Below are 16,069 nucleotides of genomic sequence, written 5' to 3' on the forward strand. Positions count from 1 at the left end.
ATAGAGATTTGATTTTTTTCTTGTGCTTTAAAAATACACTTTATAAAAGAACATAGTGGGTATCTCTGCTGTGCTAATTCCCTTAATATACGGCCGATAGCACCACAACAGTGCATTGCTTTGTCTCCATAATGCAAGAGGACATAATATGGTATCTTTCCTTTTCAGATTTTCTGAAACTGACATATCACTGGATGGAGGGGATCAGGTCTCAGTAGTGTTCAATTTAGAATCAAACGACAAAGCCATCAACAACCTGACTATCTTGAACATATCATCCTCACCCTCAAAGAGTAAGGCCACCAAAGGCACCTCAGGGCCTCTGACTGGGGAGAGCAGAAGGAAGAAAGGTTAGGGGAACCTCCCTATTGGCTGGCCCTGAATCCCACTCTGTTCAGATTCCCCATGTGGCCAACAAGGCTGCTTGAGTGACAGCTAAGGACCTTCTTTCTGATGTCCTCCCCAGTGCAGTCCCACTGAAGACTTGGTTATAGGAAATAGGCTGAGCTGACCTCTACTGATTTATTCAGGACTGCTTCTCAGATGCATGGAGGTCAGCTGGGCTGTTCCGGGGGCTTCCCTCCCTCTGAAACCCCAACGGCTGCCTGCTGTGGAGACGCCAATAGTGCAAACTCACCAGGCACCATCCCTGTCAGCGTCGGTGCGGAGTAGCTGCCCTGTCCAGCTGGGGGGACATGCGGAGGGTACCCAGGGAGGGTTGTGCTTGCCAAGTCTCGGCCTGAGGAATCAAAGCAACAAATCACTGGGTGAGCATCTCCATGGCCAGCCGCTCACACACAGCATCCCAGACACGTCTGCACATTTGTCACGTCTGGTCACTGAACAGCAGTGTGCCCTCAGCTTCCCCCATTGCTCATGCATGCTCATATGCTCGCTGCTTGCACTTTCTCTCTCTCTCTCTCTCTCTCTCTCTCTCTCTCTCTCTCTCTCTCTCTCACACACACACACACACACACACACACACACACACACACACACACACACATTTGCAGTCACCCTTTTTGTACTCAGAAAAGGCTAGCAAGCCAGGATGGTGGTCCATCCGTGGAAAAGTACAGGGACAACAGAAATGCCACACAGCATCTTTGAAGGGCCCATAGCCCCTCAAACCCTCTTGCTAGTTCTATGTAACAAAGTCATCATGGATAAGATTGTCATCTGGGCCTTGAGAGATCACACTGTTGTGACTGATATTGGGACTTAGAGGACCCTATCCTACGGAGGGCTGGCAGTTTTCCTAAAAAGAAAGACAAGCACCCCTGTCAGTCATCCCAGGAAGTGGTGGGAAATGGAGTGGCCTTAGGACTAGGGATGGAGGGTGGAACCTCGGTCTCCTCTGAATATGGACACTTTGGACAGTGAGGTTACAGGGAAGCCAGAAACTCAGAGAGGTGGATGAGTGACTGCTCGTTACACAGTCATATGGGTCTGTGGAAGATATAGCAGCCTTCTTGAGGCCTTGAAACACACAGGCAGATGTCATAGAGCCTAGACCTACTAGTAGGTAGCCATAAGAAAAATGCCATTTCTAACCAATGCTTCCCAAAGAATGCAAACAAGACCTTGGTGAGGGCCAGTGAATGCTACCTGAATAAATAAATATGGCCTTCCAGTGCCATCATTCAAAACCGGAATAGCAGCACTGAGAGGACATTTCACAGTTCGGCATACTTTCCAGAACTTCCCATAACACTAGGCAACACCAGGCAGAAGTTCTTCTCTGCCTCTGCTCATCACTTACCTAATTTTGGCTTGGTCATCCTGGCTCAGGTCTCTTAACTTTAGTCATCATTAGAGAACAGACACTCAGGATTAACTCTGATAGCCCTCCATCCCCCACTGCATCCATCAAAGCTAATATGGCTCCCCACAATGGTAGAGAGTGAACAAAACTAAAGCCATTACTGGCCACTGGTGACTTAAGGTTTGCCTTGACAATCCCTCCTATGCCTCACTTCTCCTCCCCTTCAATCAAATATCCACGGGCCTCTACGGCAGCTCTTCTCTCCGTAGAGTAGAGGCACCATGGATCAGACCTTTGTATTCCAGGGCCGGAATCACATAGACCTTGGGCATTTGTTGGGTGAATTAAAGATTGAGTCTTGCTAAGAAGCAGAAGCCATTAACAGTCCCTTTTGTCCATGCTCAAGAACCAGTGCAAGAAGAACTCTTAGGAGCTCTCATTCACCTACTCCTGTTGTGTAGTACAGAGACTGGGACCTACAGTAGGGGAGGGGAACAACTGACTCATGTTCCACAGGGATAGAGGGTAGAGAAGGGACTTCAGGTTGTTTTCTAACGAGGGACTAGAGCCCTCTTTCTACCCTGAGTGGGGGGAGCACTAATGCTCAGTCTTCCTCACAGATGGTACAGAACATCAGTTATCGAAGGATGACTGAAAGGGCATCTGAGGCAACAGAGTACATGCAAGTCAACATACTCAGTACGAGGCTGAGATGCCAGTGGCCTGATGGCATGACAGGAAGAGAAGACAACCAATGGCAGAATTGCTTTAATGAGCTGTCTCCCCTCTCCACCAATCAGAAGAGTATCTCCCACTCTGATCTGCCCCCAAGCATACGCCCTGATGATGACATGATGAAAATGTACATTGAAATTATAATGGTATCCTGAGTACTTTAATGGTTAAGTTACTCAACAATCCTAGGAGGTAAGGTGCTGACAGGATCCCCACCTTGCACAGTGTCAAAGTTCATGCAGCTAGTCATTCTACTCCACTGCCTTGAAGGCCTGTCTGTACTTTGGGCCATAAGTCCAGAGGCTCCACTATTTCTCAACGGGGCACTGTCATTATTACTTCTTGACTGTATCTCCCAGAAGCTAACTCAACTATCTTTTACAGGTGAGCATGTTGGGGGGAGGGAGACCAGGACATAATAAGGAGCTAGATGCCTAGCCTGTCTCCTAAAAGATGGGCACTATCCTGACAGGAATATGCCTGGTATGGCTACAGACACACTTCTTGCTGCCTGGGTGGAAGAAGATACTGAGTACGGAAGGGACTTGCATATGGACACTCAGTAGATCTGGGAAAGAATGGACCTGGAGTCCAGGGCTCCACCCTCCTGGGATTGGGTTCTTCCTTCAGTAGGGGGTTGCCCTTTTGGTATTGTTTGGCCAACAGTTTCTGCCACTGTACACATGCTTAAAACCTTGATCCTTCAAGCAAAGGTTTAGAAAATCAGAGCCTCACTGAAGCGCTCAACTTAAAAAGCCAGATAAAAAAGCAATAAAAGCAACCTAGGGTAAGGAGTAGGAAATCAATAAAGAAAAAGTAAAAGGTGATTAGGAAACAGATATAACAAGTAAAACCCAGAATTCTTACTTTAAAAGGTCAATAAAATAGACAAACCAAACCTAGGTCAAGATAAAAAAAATATTAATGAAAAGAAGGAATGAACAGAAGGAATGAAGAGAAGATATAACCAGAGATATAGGAGGGAATATATAAAAGAATAAAATGTATTCCTCATTAGTAAATATGGAAATCTCAACTTAAAAGGTACATTTTTAGGAGCACCTGACTTCCTTACATTTTTTAAGGAAAATATGAATAGCATGATTAAACTCAAGAACAGGTAGATATGACAATAGGAAATAATAGGAAAATAAACTCTTTTCCTAAAAGAAGTGCCACACCATTCAGCTTCTTGTACAAATTTTGCTTATTTTTGCTTAACTTCTTTTACATCTTCAATGGATACATTCATTCATTATTAAATTGTTCCATGACATATTAAACCAAGAAACTTACTGATTTATTTCACCAGGTTAGGAAGATTGTGATATAAAAATATAATGAATACCACAACACCTAGTTGATAATTTTGTAATTAGATGTTGTGTTTGTTTTTATATCTCTCGATTAATTAGTACTTTCATGATACATTTGTATAGTAGCAAATTGTTTAATTTCTTCATTCATGCTATTACTAATTTATTAGTAGTACTAAAACCCCTACTATCACACTGATTGAGCAATATTAGAGAAACAATATAGTTGATAAACAAATGAGGTTTATTCTAGATGTGCAAGGATGGTTCAATACTAAAATGTTCATCAGGATTTCATGCTAATGTATCAAAGAACTAAACCAAATAATTACCATAGATGAGGAAAAGGTACTGGCTAAGATTCAGTATCCATTTCTATCTCTTAGTAAGTATTAAAATAGTCTTCTACAGTCAATATATTTCATTGGTGAAATATCTGATGAATGCCTAAAGTCAAGAATATGTCAAGAAAACCTATTATCAACAGGATCACTGAAAAGTGTGCTTAAGTCTTCAGACAATACAGTAAGGTAAAATAGAGACATAAGAGGAATAAATATGGAAGGAAAAAATTCCCCACATTGCCACTGGCTGGATATGTCTTGACATGGGAAGTCTTAAAGGTTGATTTACTCAAGTGAACCAGTGAAAATACTGGTACCACAGGCAGCTAATAGCTGCCCATAATTCTAGGCTTTCTACATTCAGTAATTCTCCACCAGAATAGTCTTTGGCTTGGTGCCCTAGGACTTTCTTAATCTGTGCCCCACAGGTGGCCTTTTTGAACCCTGTCAATGCCTGTTCTCAGTGCCAGCTCCTATACTTCCTGGTACTTTGTTACCCCCATGCATTTGCTCGGGCTGTTCCACTTTCAAATCTTCCTGCCATTCAGATCAGTTAAATATTTTTCTGCTCAATTTCCAAGTCCCCACTTCAAAAGCCTGCTCTTCTAGAGGGAGGGAACCTTTTCTAGGTACTTCAAAGTCCTGTGTTATCTACCTTCTGAAGGTCTCCCTGTGCCTCTGTCCCATCCCAGTATAAGAAAAGCATTCATAAGACAACAGATAAGCTCCAAGTTGGAATGATAGTTCTCTGTTTCATGCCAGATATTCATACATACATTAACTCACTTAATCATCCTAGCAATCCTGTGAGGTTCAAACAATTATCATGTAAACTTCATGAAAATCCCTTCTTAGAACCCAGGTGGCTAGGTCTCAGCCTGAGTGTCCATTGGTGGAAAAAGACATTGATAGTGGGAGTAGAGGTGAGTGAAGAGGGTCGATGGAGGGCTGAGAGAATGGGTCAATCAGTTGAGCAGCAGGGAAGGGTAAGTAGGTTACAGAAGAAAAGAGTAGGGCCAAAGGCTGTGGGAAGCTGGAACATAGGTATCATTGCTCATTTAGGATAAAATTCACAAAGTCAATCTAGCATATCTGGGGGCAAGGCTCTAGCATCTGGTATACAGCATGTACTCAATAGCTATCTGTCTAGGGCAGATAGCAGGACAAGAAGGCCACACAAGGAACTTTGATTTATTTCAGTCCCACTCTTGCTTCTGAACTTCCATAGATTCACAGCAAATCATACTCTCTTTCCCTACATGCCCCACTGCCAGCCTCAATCACCCTAACTTTGAAAAGAGCTCAGTTCACTAGTCTCCTAGAGCCCTACTGGGAAAACTACTGGCCTGAGTACATACACACAAAGAGCAAGTTCATTATGAACATAAAGCTTCAGTCTTGAAGCCCTAGATGGATCCTAATGCCACTTTAGATGGGTTACCAGGTCTTCCTGGGATTCTGGTAGCCTTGGTGGGGTTTTGCTCAGGACTTGCTGTCATATGAGGCTCATTTCTTTCTAGTTTTTGACAGCAGGACAGCAGTGTGCCCTGTCAGCAGGTGACAGACTGAGCCAAGCATTTTACAAGCTCCATCTCTTTTGATACATCCAGCAAACATATTGATGGTGTTGTGATGCCCATTTCATGGAGTGAAGGCTCCATGTGGTTGATATGCCATGGGTCTCATAGCTAATAGTAATAATGATGACTAACATTTTTGTAGCCTTTTATTCAATGCCAAGCATAGGGTGTATAATACTACATCATCTTCTAAATACCCGTCATGGCGGTTTATAGATATTGACTCCATTTAATCTCTAAAAGTTTACTAATGCATTATCCTTATTTTTTACAAATGGAAATTAACATGCAGAGAGATTATGAAACATGTGCCTAAGTTTCCACAGTTCACAAGAAGGGGAGCTTCATCTAAACTCAGGCATTTGGCATCAGATCCCACCCTGCTCCCCACCCCACCCCACCCCTAGCATATTTCCAGCACACTGGGCTCTCCTGTCTCTGAACTGGGGGTCCCTGAAGATTGACTTGCTATCATCTCCTCCCTGGAACACAGTAGTTGCTCAGATGTTCCCAAGATGACACTAATGGTTCTAACTCATCTCAGGGAACTAAAGGTCCCTCTTACCAACATCTCTGAAAGCCCTTTGTCAGTCATGAACTCAGCCAAACAACAAGGTCTGATTTATTGGTTTCTGGTCTGATACGACTTTTGTCTCTTGGGCCGCCCATTTCTAGGTAGACACTTTCCATGTCTGCTAATGGGGGGAGTGTGAATCCAATTAACTTCAAATTTAGTTCATAATGAACTTATCTCATTTTGCTACCAGCTCAGTTCTCATCGTGTGGCAGTAATTAACCACTGGGGGTTGTCACTTCTAGACATATGACATGGAGATCCTCCAGCCCCTGGCTTCAAACCCTTGCAGAATTCATTACTGTGACAGTATCTAAGCCCTTCCCTTGGAATACTACAGGGCACCCGCCAAACTCGGCCTCTGCCCACCTGATTCAGTGGGAGTGAGAGAGAGAAGGCCAGTGTTACATGTTGTGAGATGGGGTTGGGACACAAAGTTGGCCCCAGCTTCAAGGACAAAGCAGGGCTGCCAACCTTGATTTCAACAGTCCCACTGGGGAAGATCCTGGCCAAAGGAGGACAAGCTCTGCACTTAAGGCCACTATTATAAGAGACTGGTTAGGGAAGAGAATGTCCTCCAAAAACTGGCAACTGCATCTGCTGGGGGCTCTTTATACTCAGGAAGTCAGGACACCCCAGACAGCAATGGCTTTCTATGTGTTCTTAAGAAAGCTCCCCTTCCTCTCTGGACAGTTTTCCCATCTGGACACTCAAATAGTGGGAATGGGTGGCCTCTGAGAATTCTTTCCACTTCAGCCTTCTCTAAGTCAGTGGCCTCTTTTTATCCATTGTGGATGAAAAGGGAGGCAGGTACCAGCTGGTGCAGTAAAGGACCTCACAGGGCCTGTCCAACGTGGCCTCGGCTTTTCTTTTTTTTTTTGTTAATATTTTTTATTGTATTTAATAAAAGGGTTACATGATATTTGCCAGATAGAAGGTGCATTAATTCATATACATTGATACCCTTCCACATGTCTTGGTCCCCATTACCCTCCCCGCCCCCCTCTTGGTTGGCCTCTGCTTTTCTGTCCACAGCAACACTCCCTGAATTGTGCTCAGTGATGGGAAGTTAAGTGTCAATCCAATTTTCGTGTTTCCAGGAAAGGAAGTTCTAGAAGGGGCTAGAGCTGTTGGCCTTCATGCCAACTGTCCTGGCCTCAGCCTTGAAAGTGGGTACAGGTGGCAGACCCTGCCCAGGGGGCTCATCCCTTCTCAGGATTTTTTTTCTCTAATATCAGATCTTGAACACAGGAGCTTCATACTTGCTCAACAAAGCTTGCTCAGCTTTGTCAGTTGAGTCACACTTCTTACCTGGCTTTTTTTCTGGTTAATTGGATAGAATCTTAACATTTCTACTTGGGATGGCTTCAAACCTTGAGCCTCCAGGTCTCAGCCTCCTGATTATTGAGAATTATAGGCATGAGCCATTGGCACTTGGCTCATATGAAAAGTTTTGAAAGGAATGAGAGCCCTGGTTTTCATCTATTTTTATTTGATTGGGAATTTTTTTTGCAATGTGAATGCTAGTAACTAATCCAGTTTTTAAAATATACCCTAAGGGCAAAAGGAAGTGTCTCCAAAGAGGACATTTCCCCCTTTAGACACTCTCAAAGCCCTTGCATCTCCACACCTACCAACCCTCTCACTAGCAGCACCTGCTCCCAGCCTGCTTAGGAACATGAGATCTATGTGGTGTTCAGGCACTGCCAGATAACCTGCAGGGGAAATGGCTGCAGTACTAAACAAGATGGCTCCCTGGGCTCCTGTCATCCTCCTCATTTTTATGGGTGACAGCCACAGCCTCCCAGTCACTATGGCTTCAAATGTTCCCCTCCTTCCTTGTGTATAGCTCCTCCTGACTCTGTTTCCTCAGTGTCCCCCACTCCACAGCACAGACTAGCCTGCCTATGACACACTGTTTCTCCATTTCCCCCATCTTCCTGGTAATTTCTCCCAGTCCTCCCAGGCTCCAAGTTCTACTCAGTGACAGCAAGAAAATTTTGTGTCCACTTAGAACTTCAGATACTTCTCCCACTGCATATGTGTGACATCTTCCTTGAAGACCCTGTCTCACCATCAGAGCCACAGGAAACCTTTCTGCATCATGAGCTAAGAAACAGCATTTATAACTCAAGGCAAGAGGTTGCAAAGGTGGGCAGCTTGCAGAGTCCCTCAGTGTCATGGGGCACTACTCCAGAGGCAGTCTCAAGGGTTGTGGCCCTGGAGGACACCTGTGCTTAATGACTTCCTCACTATTGGCGTGGCAGTCAAGCCTTGCAAAGTTATTTGTTAATGTGCAGATTTCTATCAGGTGAGAAAAACGATTCCGAAGGAATGAGCTGTGTAGGGCATTAATAATTTGATTTCTAATCTTCTAATCTTACCCGAACATCTTAATTTTTTAATTTTTTCCTGAAGGGTAAAGGCGTAGTTCAGTGGTAGAGCACTTGCCTAACTAGCACGGGTAAAGCCTTGGGTCTGTTCCAAGCACACACTTTTTCTGAGGGAGAGAAAATAAATTCTGCTCCTGAAATAGTCTTGGTAACCAATGTTAACTTTTTAAAGGTCATATTACCTTTACAAAGATAACCAATATTACCTTTTTAAGGATTTCCCTATTGATTAAAAAATATGATTCCATTGTCATTTTACATTTGTATAAGAATTATTTCATGGTTTGGATAAATGCACACAAAGATGTTAAAGGCTCTGTCTTGATGTGGGAAGTGGTATAAGTGTTAGGAGTTGGGAATAGTAGAAAGTCCTTAGGTCATGGGGACATGTCCTCAAAGGGGATTGTAGGAGCCTGGTCTCTTCCTTTTTACTTTTTGCTTCCTAGGTCATGAGGTGTTTTCTCTGCCACCTACTCCCTGCTGCTGCAGTCCAGCACTTCTACCGGACTACTACGATCTTTCACCAATTTGGTCTGAAATCTCCAGAACTGTGACTTAAACCCTTTATCTTTGTAAGTTGCCTCAGGTTATCTTGTTACAGCAATAGAAATCTAACATACAACATATTTAAAACTTTTCTAAAAAGTATATTTTGACACCTGTTGATGATGACATGAGCTGAAGATTTTCAACAAGCACTAGAACAGAGAGACAACTGCCACGTTGGTGAAGGGAAAAGAAGCAGTGTAATACTGGGGATTTGAAGAGAGAATCAATTCTGATTCACAAACCTCTTACTGAATGTGCACATATGCTGCATACACCACCAGGCCCACTGTTCCAGCTGGCATTTGAGATGTGTGTCAAATTCAGATGGGCTGCTCAGAAGTCCTTTTTTGTTCAGATCTGCCACTAGTAAAGGGTGTGTAGCTCCAAAGGGCTTCCCAGGGGATATCTCAGAGAGAGAAGACAACCCTGTTGTAACAGCCCACCTCTGCCTACAGACAATGGACATGCTAATTGCAAATGAGCTTGAACTGCATCCACTCATCTGACAGACTCCCAACGACAGGCTTATTAACTATTAGGTTAGGTGGCATTAGTTACCCAGAAATAATAAACCTACACTTCTTTTTCCTGAATTACCTAGTCCTCCCATGTAACTAGTTCTGACTGTTTCCCGCTGTCCTGAGTAAAAATGTGAGCAGGATTTGTAGTGCCAAGAAAACAAATCTGAGAGCTCAGTAATCAGATACAATTAACTAGGTGATCGTCAACTCTTCCCATTCCTTCATTTGACTACCTTGACTACCTTCCTTGCACCACAAGGAGCTATCAAACTCTAGTCTTATGCTTCAGTTTTGGAAGCATGCTTGGATTTCATCTGCTGGCATTTTGGCTTAGAAGCCAGGACTTGGTCAGTATTTCTACATATATTTGTGGCATTGTCTTCCTTAAAGCAGCAACTACTGACCCAATACAATAAAAGGGTTCTTCTAATTAGTAAGTCTGCAGTACAGTTTTACCACTCTGAGGCCTCCGCCTCCAGCCAAGACAAGCTCTGGTCTAGGGACTGGAAGAAGGCAGTATTCACAGGCAGGAGATTTCCCACTTTGGCCAGGTTCTTGTTTTTCTTCAGTCATTCATGATCTAAGCACCATCTCGAGTACTAGGGGACCCATAGATGATAATAAGAGTAATGAAAATAACCACCACAACAACTATCATTCATGTTGTTCTTACCATGTGCTAGCCACTGTTTTTCTAAATTCTTTGTGTAGACATTTCTTTCCAATAGTCACTTTGGGAAACATAAATCCTTATAACATCCAACTTGAAAATAAGATACTCAGCTAGTAGATGTAGAAGCTAGATGCCAAGTGAGGTCCTGATTTCAGAGTTGATGCTCTGAAAAAAAATGCACCCATTTATTCTACCACCTGTGGAAATACACAAAAAAGTATATCGAGATTCACATTTAATATAATTAAATGTGATTTTTTTAGTGGGAAGGGAAGAAGGAAGGAAAGAAGGAATCTACCTGAGTATCATAACGGTGAGAATAAATCATGATATTTCCCTATGATGGAATATTATATAGTTTTGGAAATTCATCAGCTACATTTGAATGTGAGAAATATGGAAAGCCCTCTATACTGTATTATTAAATGAATGAAACAAAGTACAGAAGAACATTGTGTTCAGTATGATTCCATTTGTGCTAGTAAAAATAGATAAGAGCTATATCCTAAGAGATGACTAAAATGTTAATGAAAGTATACCCAAACCTCTTAGCTTTGGGGAGAAGCACTATAGATGAGAGGGTGAGGTTGAAGAAAAGAGATTTATTTTCTGCTTCATACTTTTTTCTGTATGGTTTGAATATTAACAACATGCATGTATTATCTTCCATTTAAAATTAACGTTTCGATTTAAAATTAACTTATTCTTAAGACCCAGCCACAGTCTGTGCCCCAAGGGGCTCACTCACAGTCTAGGAGAGATAATAATGAATCTAAGATTCATGACATGCAGGGCTCCTGCCTGTCCCTGACTCTCAGCCTGAGCTGTCACAGGAGAAGCTTCTTGCTTTCCATGACAGCATCATGATGCAGGAACACTTAGGTTGAGCCACATGTTTAAAACTCATGGTCACACCAGCTCCTTGCCCCTACTTGACCCTCAGTGGTATCTAGCTCTGCCTGTCTGAAATGCACCATCCAACAGCTCCAGCCCCCAGTCTCACTGTGAGTAACTACAAGGAAGGCACAAAGCCTGTCGTAACATCCCTCTTGGTCCAACTCCTGCCAGCCTAATAATCTCCATTGGCACATAGTTTCAATAAGCTCAGTGGTTTTGCTCCACACCTATCTATGGAGAATATTAAAGGGGAGAGAAAATTAAGAAGGGGAGGGAGACTTTAAAGAGCCAAGCAAGATGAAATTAGGAAAGTGACAGGTGAGCAGCAAGACCAGTGACAAAAAAACAATATAAACCAGCCTAATAGACTAAACCTCAGAGTTGGGTGAGTGGTAGCAGTGCCAGAATTGGCTTACAGACATCCCGAGGCCTTCGGCTGTACTGAGTGTCAACAACACCCATTCACAAAGATGAGCCTGGATGCTGTCACCAGAAGAGAGTGAAAGATGTCTTCCAACATGATTATGAACATTGTATCAAAAACCCTACAATGACAAGTAATAAACCCAAGTAATGTAACTTAGCTGTGACTCAAATGGTAGAGAACTAGCCTTGAATAGAGAAGGTTAAGAATGGCACCCAGGTCCTGAGTTCAAGCCCCAGAACTCATATGCCCACACATGTCCATACAGATGCATACACATGCGCACACACACAAACAACACACAACACAGTAACATTGACGCCCAGGTTGGAGCCTCTGTCTTAGAAAAGAACATGGACTCGTAACAATCATTAATCAGAGTCATGGCCTACCTACTTCTGGCCCTGAAGGCCAAAGACAGAGCCAGGCCTAGAGCAGGAAAACCCAACTAGACAATGCTGTTCTTTGGAACAGCAGCTCCCACACTCAGCTATTTTTCCAAATCAAATAGTAAGGCCAATATTGGTATCCAACCAACTGCTAGGACTCCATGCGAGAGGGGAGCTGGGCAATGCCTGACTTTCCATAGGAAACCAAACCCTCCCTGCAGAGGCACCTCCCGGGGTGAGCGGCAAATTAACATGCTTCAGAGAAAATGCATTTAATCGAGATTCTGGGCTGGTGCTGCAGGCTGTCAAAGAACCCTCCCCTGCCAGAGAAGCCAAATCAGGTACCAGGGCTACTTTATCTACTGCCTGCTTTCAAGAGAGTGGCTAGGACTCTGGTTTGCAAGCCACTGCCAGTTCTGGTTTTAATTTCTCTTGTAAAATTCAGCTAACTGCCCCACCTTGCCTCCTGTGGGCCATCAAGAGCCCTAGATTAGATTGCAGAAGAGAAAGAACTTCATTCATTGCAAGCATGGGGAGAGGGGGTCCTTCTTGAATAGGGAGCATCAGAGGGAAACTAGCATGTGAACCAGACAGGCCTGGGTTCAAGTTTCTACTTAATATCTTGGTACCTAGTGTGGGAAACTGAACCTCAAAGAGGCAAAGATCTTGCCCAAAGTCTCACAGGTAATAAAGAATCAACACTAAAGGAAATCCTGCAGCTGGCCTGCAGCCTGCCTAAAGGAGAAAGGCCTTGGTGGCAAGGAAGAGCTAGAGAGGCGCTTGAGCTGAGTGGAGATGGGATATTCAGGGGTTGTCAGACATACTGCCTATGTTCATTCAGTAGAGGAGCCCTGTGGGGTGGAGGTGCTTATGACAGACTCTGAGCTTCCTCAGGCCCAGGCAGAGGGAGTGGGGAGGTGGTGCTGCTGGTTGAAAGGTGGGAAGTCAGAATTTAGCTGGGCTAAGCAACAAGCAGACACTCAGTTCTGTGACTACTTTCATACTGGCTAGAAAACCTCTCCAGTATCACAGGACATGCAAGCAGCTCACTTAGTCCCAGCAACTCAGGAGGATCTCACATTTGAGACCCACGTGGGTAAAGTTAATGAGAACCCATCTCAAAGCCAGCCTACACAGGACAGTCTGTGAGGCTCTCATCTCCAATTAAGAACCAAAACAGCCAGACAAAAGATAAGGCCTCATTCTCACGGTCCTCCTACCTCACTGTCGAGTGCTGGGATTATAGACGTGTGCTGTAGGGCTTGCCCCACAAGTCAGTGCTACTCCCTGCACACAATTCGTCTTGCCTTAGGCTGGTTATTTGAGTTTTTCTGGCTTTCAGTTTCCTTATCTACAAATGGGGGTGGATAGCATCTTCTACACAGGGCTGTTTGGAATCTGAGCCACACTGCTTGGAAAAAGGAACCTCATGGATTCACAACCACAAAGGATTGTCTTCTCCCAGTGTGCCACCAGACCTTGGGTCCCCAGCAGTCCCCTCCCCTCCTATACCCCTCAATTCCAGCCATCCCCTCCAAAATGAACCTCCCTGGGCAGAATTCAGAGAATTAAAACATGCAATCAAACAGCTTCTTGACGGGAAATGCTTTGGAAATTTTCGGCTCCATTTACTTCTCAATCTAATTTTGTCCTCCGATGCACATTATGCGTGAGATGGGATCTCATGTGGTTTGCCCAGCACTCTATGCACCAGCAGGAGGCACCCAGAGTCTCGATTGCTGCTCCTGTCTCTCCTGGCCACGTGAGAGGCATAATGAGGGTACCCAGCAGGCTTTGGGAGCCCTGGGTAAAAGGGCCTGGCCTGGGCACCCTGGCACCTAATGGCCCCACCTCTCCACCAATAGCCTTGGATCAGTGATTATGGGATGTTTATCTTCAGGCAAACATCAGCTACAACATGGATTCCCACCCTGAACTGTCCCCCTGCTTGGCCCTGACCTTCTCTAGTTGCATTATGCACTCCTCAGCTCCCCCTGCTCTGGATCAAGCCCTCTCCTCCCCCCACCCCATTGCCTGAAGAGTTGTATAGCACCAAGCCTCACCTCTATTCTAGTCTTAACACAGCTTTTTCTCCTCCAGCTCACCCTCAAGCCTTAGCAAATCCTGCTACTGCACCTGACAGACACCCAGGCAGTGCTGCCATCTTTACCTCTGGTGGTAGGTCCCTGCAGGTTAGCCCAGATCACCTCCACCAGAGCTCATACACATACTTCTATGTCCTAGCACTGTCAGGTTGCATGAGACAGCTGTATCCTAGAAGATATTCACTTAACCACTTCTAGCTCCAAGACAGTAATCCTGCTCACCTTGTTTCTTTGTGGTCAGACCAGAGCTGAAGCCAAATATCTATCAGCTCAGAGAATGATTTCCTAGCCCCCTCCTCTGGGCTCAGCCTGTGGTAAGTGATGAGAATTTTATGCCTGTAAGAATAGGGAGCTTGGGCCAGGAGTTTGGCCTAGTGGCTAAAGTGCTTGCCTAGCATGCATGAAGACCTGGGTTCGATTCCTTGGTACCACATACATAGAAAAAAAAGCCGGAAGTGGTGCTGAGGCTCAAGTGGTAGAGCTCTAGCCTTGAGAAAGTCCAAGGACAGTGCTCAGGCCCTGAGCTCAAGCCCAAGACTGGCAAAAAAAAAAATAAGAATAGGGAGCTTTTACTTTGTGCACACCAGTGTTACTATCCATCCTCCTCCCCTCATGGAAGAAAAGCTGCTAGCCAATGCTCAGAAGCCACATAAGCTCTAGTCAAGGAGAAATGCCCCCTAGCCACCCTCCTAACTCCCAGTGCGACAGTCATAAGGTACTTGATTCTTCCCTTTCCCTTATTCTTCCCACAGTCCAGAAGCTTACTACAATTCACTTGGAACCTCACAGTATTAGAACTAGACCTTCCTTGAGCTTCAGGGCTCAGCTGAATCCCCATCCCAGAATCTGTTGTGATGATCCCCATTTTCATTTGGGTGTTTCTAGTCTACGTACACATGCCTTTGGGTTTTAATTTAATATTGCTGCAAACTCTGGAGATAGACTATAATAGATAAATGAGTCAGAACAAAACTCCTAACTGCCAAAGCCAGTGGATATTCCCCAGCACTGGTTGTCTTGGATTTCTTTTCCTATTCTTATTCAAACATTTTTCCACTGGACATCATTGTACACCCTTATCTTATTTAGGAAAGTTTATACTTTCAGATTTCAGAATTTTCAGTGGGCAAAGTAGCATATGCCTACAATCCTGGCACCTGAGAAAATGAAGCAGAAAGCTCACAAGTCCCTGGCCAGCTTAGGTTATAATAAAAAAGACACGATCTCGAAAAAGAAGCTCATAGATTCAAGGTCAGCCTGGTTGACACAGTAAAAGCTGGTTTCAGAATAAAATAATCAATTAATTAAGGTGGCAAACATGTCAGAAACATGGTTTCCCAGCTTGTTGTGCAGATTGGCCAGGGCACATTTCTGGGTCCACCAAGAAGACACATTTGTGTGAGTCTTTAATCATGAGCTAGTGACACAAAGAAGCAAACACATGTGAAGCAGAGGTGGCACCAAGTGCCCAGTGACTGTCACCTGGGCTGAAGGCCAGGTATACAGGCCACAGTGTAGCAACCATGCAAGTATGGTGTAAGGGCTATTCCTGGCTAGGAAACCACCAAGTTTGGCTCATGGCTCTCTTGGATAGCTTGACAGCCCTAAATTTTCTTAGATTTGCCCCTTCTCTGATTGAGGTTCATAGCTAAGATCTGGGACTGCTCTGGACTCTAGAATCTGTTTTGTCCTCCAGACTTCTCCAGGCTTCCTCTTTCTCCAATCCTTCCCCAGATACTCTCTTCTCAAACTAGGATATCTCCACATCTCCACTAAGTGACCTAGGTCCCCTCACCACTTCTAA

At 44.3% G+C, this 16,069-nt stretch overlaps 1 protein-coding gene across 2 annotated transcripts in view; it reads right to left on the reverse strand.

The window, feature by feature from the left end:
- The window catches only part of Pax5 (paired box 5), a 167,359-nt gene that overhangs the window by 40,281 nt on the left and 111,009 nt on the right, over positions 1-16,069 (reverse strand). For both annotated transcript variants that reach the window (XM_090330268.1, XM_090330269.1), the window contains one exon: positions 638-739. In XM_090330268.1, coding sequence (XP_090186394.1) covers positions 638-739 — 102 coding nt within the window. The remainder of the gene's footprint in view (positions 1-637; positions 740-16,069) is intronic.

Source organism: Megascapheus bottae, chromosome 3, assembly GCF_031878675.1.
Source record: "Megascapheus bottae isolate mThoBot1 chromosome 3, mThoBot2.hap1, whole genome shotgun sequence".
Lineage (NCBI taxonomy): Eukaryota > Metazoa > Chordata > Mammalia > Rodentia > Geomyidae > Megascapheus > Megascapheus bottae.